Source organism: Salvelinus sp. IW2-2015, linkage group LG6.1, assembly GCF_002910315.2.
Source record: "Salvelinus sp. IW2-2015 linkage group LG6.1, ASM291031v2, whole genome shotgun sequence".
Lineage (NCBI taxonomy): Eukaryota > Metazoa > Chordata > Actinopteri > Salmoniformes > Salmonidae > Salvelinus > Salvelinus sp. IW2-2015.
In genome coordinates, this window is record NC_036845.1 from 1,983,648 (window position 1) to 1,989,325 (window position 5,678).

The 5,678-nt window shown below is 50.0% G+C and overlaps 1 protein-coding gene across 1 annotated transcript in view; it reads right to left on the minus strand.

Annotated features, from left to right (window-relative positions):
• Positions 1 to 2,678: 2,678 nt before the first annotated feature.
• The window catches only part of LOC111964603 (uncharacterized), a gene marked incomplete at its 5' end in the record, with an annotated part of 17,079 nt that continues 14,079 nt past the window's right edge, over positions 2,679 to 5,678 (minus strand). The window contains one exon of the mRNA XM_070443785.1: positions 2,679 to 3,004. Within this exon, the coding sequence (XP_070299886.1) occupies positions 2,679 to 3,004 (326 nt within the window). The remainder of the gene's footprint in view (positions 3,005 to 5,678) is intronic.

Sequence of the window (5,678 nt, forward strand, 5' to 3'; positions counted from 1 at the left end):
GATTCTATTAGGGGGATATAGGTTGCACACTTGAGGCCATTTTTCTCTGTTGTGATCATTTCCTTATTGAATTCTAGCCAGATGTAAAATGTTCCTGTTTTGACTAATTTAATGGAGTGGGTTATGTCTGCTCTATACCAAATTAGCATACCACCTGAGTCTCTTCCCTGTTTCACAGGAAACATAGTTTCATAGTTTGGTGGATAGGACTACCAGCTCTCTGTAACCTAGAGGGCAACCAGTGGGTCCGTCTCCTCTTTACCAGGTGTCTTGTAGGATGACAATGTCTGTCACGTTCGTCGTATTGAGGAGACCAAGGCGCAGCGTGATATGAATACATTCTTCTTTTAATAAAGGAAGAACACTGAACAAACTAACAAAGTAACAAAAAAACGACCGTGAAGCTAAATCGAACGAGTGCTGACATGCAACTCCACATAGACAACTACCCATAAAACCTAAATGGAAAATGGCAACCTAAATAGGATCCCCAATAAGAGACAACGATAAACAGCTGCCTCTGATTGGGAACCAATTCAGGCCACCATAAACCTACATTACCTAGACATACAAAATCCCCATAGATATACCCACCCTCGTCACACCCTGACCTGCCCAAAATAATACAGAAAATATAGAAAACTAAGGTCAGGGCGTGACAGTACCCCCCCTCCCAAAGGTGCGGACTCCGGTCGCAAAACCTGAACTTATAGGGGAGGGTCTGGGTGGCATTTCTCCGCGGTGGTGGCTCTGGTGAGGGACGTAGACCCCGCTCCACCTCTGGCTTGGCCCACTTAGGTGGCGCCTCTAGAGCGGGGACCCTCGCTGCCGACCCCGGACTGGGGACACCCGTAGCGGGCCCCGGACTGGGGACCCTCGTAGCAGGACCCGGACTGGAGGGCATCTCTGGAAGCTCCGGACTGAAGGGCGCCTCTGGAGGCTCCGGACTGAAGGGCGCCTCTGGAACTCCGGACTGAAGGGCGACTCTGGAGGCTCCGGACTGGAGGGCGCCTCTGGAAGGTCCGGACTGAAGGGCGACTCTGGAGGCTCCGGGCTGGAGGACGTCTCTGGAGGCTCCGGCTGGAGACCGTCGCTGGAGGCTCCGGACTGGAGACCCCCGTTGGAGGCTTCGTGCCATGTCTACCCCTGGAGGCTTCTTGCCATGGATCATCACTGAGGCTTCTTGCCATGGTCAATCACTGGAGGCTTCGTGCCATGGATGATCACTGGAGGCTTCGTGCCATGGATCATCACTGGAGGCTTCGTGCCATGGATCATCCACTGGAGGCCTTCTTGCCATGGATCATCACTGGAGGCTTCGTGCCATGGATCATCCACTGGAGGCTTCTGCCAATGGATCACCACTGGAGGCCCTTCGTGCCATGGATCATCACTGGAGGCTTCGTGCCATGGATCATCACTAGAGGCTTCGTGCCATGGATCATCACTGGAGGCTTCTTGCCATGGATCCTCACTGGAGTGAGGAGACACACTGGAAGCCTGGCTCTGGGAGCAGGCACAGGACTCACCAGGCTGGTGAGACATGCAGGAGGCCTTGTCCTTGGCCAAGGCACCGGATACACTGGGCCGTGGAGGCGCACTGGAGGTCTCGAGCTAAGAGCCTGCACAACCCGTCCTGGCTGGATGGTGACTTTGGCCCGGCACGTGCGGGGCACAGGCACAGGACACACTGGGCTGTGCGGACGCACTGGAGACACAGTGCGCAGAGCCGGCGCAGGATATCCTGGGCCGTAGAGACGTACTGGAGGTCTGGARAGCAGGGYTGGCACAATCCTTCCTGGCTGGAGGCTCACCCTATCCCGGCAGATGCGAGGAGCTGGAATATAGCGCACCGGGCTATGAGTGTGCACTGGGGACACCATGCGCATCACCCCATAGCACGGGGCCTGACCAGTCACATGCTCGCCACGGTAAGCACGGGGAGTTGGCTAAGGTCTCCAACCTGACTTTGCCACACTCCACGTGTCCCCCCCCCAAAAAAATTCTGGGGCTGCCTCTCGTGCACGCCTCTCTGAGCCAACTCCTCGTAGCGTTGCCACTCCGCCTTASCTGCTTCCAGCTCCTCTTTAGGATGGCAATATTCTCCCGTCTGTGCCCAGGGTCCCTTGCCGTCCAGGATTTCCTCCCATGTCCAACTCTCCAAAAAACGCTCCTCCCTCTTACCACGCTGCTTGGTCTTTTGGTGGTGGGTAGTTCTGTCACGTTCGTCGTATTGAGGAGACCAAGGCGCAGCGTGATATGAATACATTCTACTTTTAATAAATGAAGAACACTGAACAAACTAACAAAGTAACAAAAATGAACGTGAAGCTAAATAGAAGGAGTGCTGACATGCAACTCCACATAGACAACTATGAAATGGAAACCTAAAACCTAAATGGAAAATGGCAACCTAAATAGGATCCCCAATAAGAGACAACGATAAACAGCTGCCTCTGATWGGGAACCAATTCAGGCCACCATAAACCTACATTACCTAGACATACAAAATCCCCATAGATAAACAAAAACCCTAGACAAGACAAAAACACACATACCCACCCCCGTCATACCCTGACCTGCCCAAAATAATACAGAAAATATAGAAAACTAAGGTCAGGGCGTGACAATGTCTGTATTTCCAAAGGTATGGATCACCACCTGTCTCTTATACACATCTAGATGTGTATAAGAGACAGGAAGGTAGGTCTGATAGGTCTGGGGGGGCCTATATAGGGTGTGGCCAGGGTTTGCTTGGGGTGGTCTTGGCTGGTTGGTGTGCAGCTGGTGATGCTGTGGTCTGGATGTAGGTCCTCTTTTGGCGTGGGTTCTCTCAGTGCAGGTCTTGGATGGTGTCTCGCTGGTCTGGGCCGGGTGTCCGTTGCTCTGTTGCTCCAGTGTGAGGTGCTGAGGCTGCGGTTGAGGGTGACGTCCTTCAGAGTCCTGGCAAAAGTTGGGATTGCTGCCTTGTAGAGGTGGACCTGGTCGTAAAGGCTGTTCAAGTCTAGGGTGGAGTGGTGGGCCAGGTAGACATGAGGTTTTGAGGCACAGTCCTGGGAAATGCTTGCGTTCACACGTTGTATGCTGAACGTCTTTTCGTGTTAGCAGGGTGGAGATAACCACTTGTGCATTGGGGAAAGGGGAAGAAACTTTTCCAACCACCCTTCCCTGCTGGGCCTTCAGGTCATTTGTGTCCATGTGAATTATAATGTGGCTGGGGACCCTAGTCTGTCCAGGACATGTCTAGTGTTTGGAGTTGAGCCACTGTGTTTGGAAAAAAGTTTATCCTCTTGAATGTTTTTGCCATTTGAGTCAATGAGGAGCACAGTCTCCGGCTTTTGTATGTCCTCAGTGGATGTGAGGGGATTGTCAGGAGAGCTATTAGGGGAGCTGACAGGGGGGCTGTTAGGAAGGGGTGGGGTCCGTTGGGTTGGTGGGTCCTGTGTTGTCTGTCCCATTGTGGTGTTGAGGTTGTGGTCTGGTTCTGAGGTGGGCTGTTCTGCTGGCTTCTCTGGGGGAGTGTCCTGCTCTCTGTCACACCTCAGCTTTGTCACCTCCTCCTTCAGTGCCATGTGTGCCTCTTTAAGTTCTCTCACCTCACTCCGTAGAGCAGCCAGCTCTCTCAGACAGCCGTCCAGTTCCACCTTCCGCCCTCCGGGTCTTGTTGGGGGGTGTTGTTCTGGTCTGTTTTGTGGGTTTGTTCTGTCTGGATTGTGTGGACCAGCTCTCTGAGCTCCACCATCTCTCTCTCCAGATCTGTGAATTTATCCCTCTCAATGATGTTGGACCAGTGCAGTTGTGGGACCTGGGTGTGGTTCAGTGCTGGGGGGGGGGGGGGGGGGTGACATCCTCGTCTGCGGAACAGGTTGAAGAGGTGTGATTCCCAGATCACTCAGAGATGGGGAGTCCATCACAGACAGCTTTTCCTGCTGGGGCTCTCTCTTTGATCCTGTAAAAGTCCTTCCTGGAAACTGCATGAGGATGCCCTGACCATTACTGTCCCAGACTGTTCCCTTGAAAGAGGTGTTTACATTTCTTCAATGTCTGATATTCTGAGTTTCCACCCCTGGGCCAAAAACCCAAATCTCTTAACAATAGAGGTAGTGTGCTGTTATTCTCCTCCTATACTAATTGAGGTAGGTGCTTGTTATTCTCTTTAACATAGGGGTAGTGGTGCTGTTATTCTCTACTAACATAGGGGTAGTGTGCTCGTTATTCTTCTCTACTAACATAGGGGTAGGATGGTGCTGTTATTCTCCTCTTAACATAGGGGTAGTTTGTGCTGTTAATTCTCTAACTAACATAGGGGTAGTGTGCTGTTATTCTGCTACTAACATGGGTAGTGTGCTTGTTATTCTCTGCCTAAGCATAAGGGGTAAGTGTGGCTGTTATTCATCTACTAACATAGGGGTAGTGTGCTGTTATTCTCTCTAACATAGGGGTAGTGTGCTGTTATTCTCTCCTAACATAGGGGTAGTGTGGCGTTATTCTCTACTAACAATAGGGGTAGTGTGGCTGTATTCTCTCCTAACCATAGGGGTAGTGTGGCTGTTATTCCTGCCTCTAACATAGGGGTAGTGTGGCTGTTATTCTCTCCTAACATAGGGGAGTGTGTGTTATTCTCTCACTACAAGGGGTAGTGTGCTGTTATTCCTCTCCTAACATAGGGGTAGTGTGCTGTTATTCTCTCTTTCACATAGGGGTAGTGTGGCTGTTATAGCACTGTAACTTACATCTCCCTCTTTGTAGCAGTCAGCAAATAGTGTCTCTGGACCGTCCTTGAGGAGTTTTTTTAAACTTATTCGCGTGCAGTGTTATTTTTAAATATCCCATGGGCCTACTGTATTATACATGACGCTTGGCACAAGGGATTAAAGCCATGGGGGATTCAAAGCCTCTGCATTTGGGTTGGGGGTGCTGTGAAACTCTCCTGCCATTGTTTGGGTTTTAAGATTTTCACACCTTCACTTTTCAGACTTTAGTGCTAATTGAAGTTGCAGCCAGGTCAGTTCTGTCCTAGCAGCTTGGTAGCTTAGTAGCCTATTAATTAAGCCTTTAATATATCGAAATTACCTAGAGATGATTTGTCTTACATGTTTTGGCTTTTTCAGAAGAAGGTTCAGACTGAAACATTAATCACTCAGTTTTTGTTGTTGGAATGGTATTTCCAGGTTCCACATGTAGATTTCTTCAAGACAAGGTTTTCTTTTGTTAGAAGTTTTGCTTGGTAGTCCTCTGATGAGGGCTCCCGAGTGGTGGCAGAAGTCCAGGCACTGCACTCAGTGCTAGAGGCATCAACTACAGACCCTGGTTCATTCCAGGCTGTTATCAACTACATCCGTGATTGGGAGTACCATAAGGAGTGCACAAATTGGCCGGCAGCGTCGTCCGGGTTAGGGTTTGCTGGTTGTAGGCTGTCATTGAATAAATAAGAAATTTGTTCTTATTAACTGACCTGTATAGTTAAAATGAGGTTAATAATATTTTAAAAAGTCCATTCGGTATTTTTGTCCCAAAATCAAGGTTTTATCCTATTCTCTCTCTCTTATCCTCTCTCTCTCTCTCTCTCTCTCTTCTCTCTCTCTCTCTCTCTCTCTCTCTCTCTCTCTCTCCTCTTCCTCTCTCTCTCTCTCTTCCTCTCTCTCTCTCTCTCTCTCTCTCTCTCTCTCTCTCTCTCT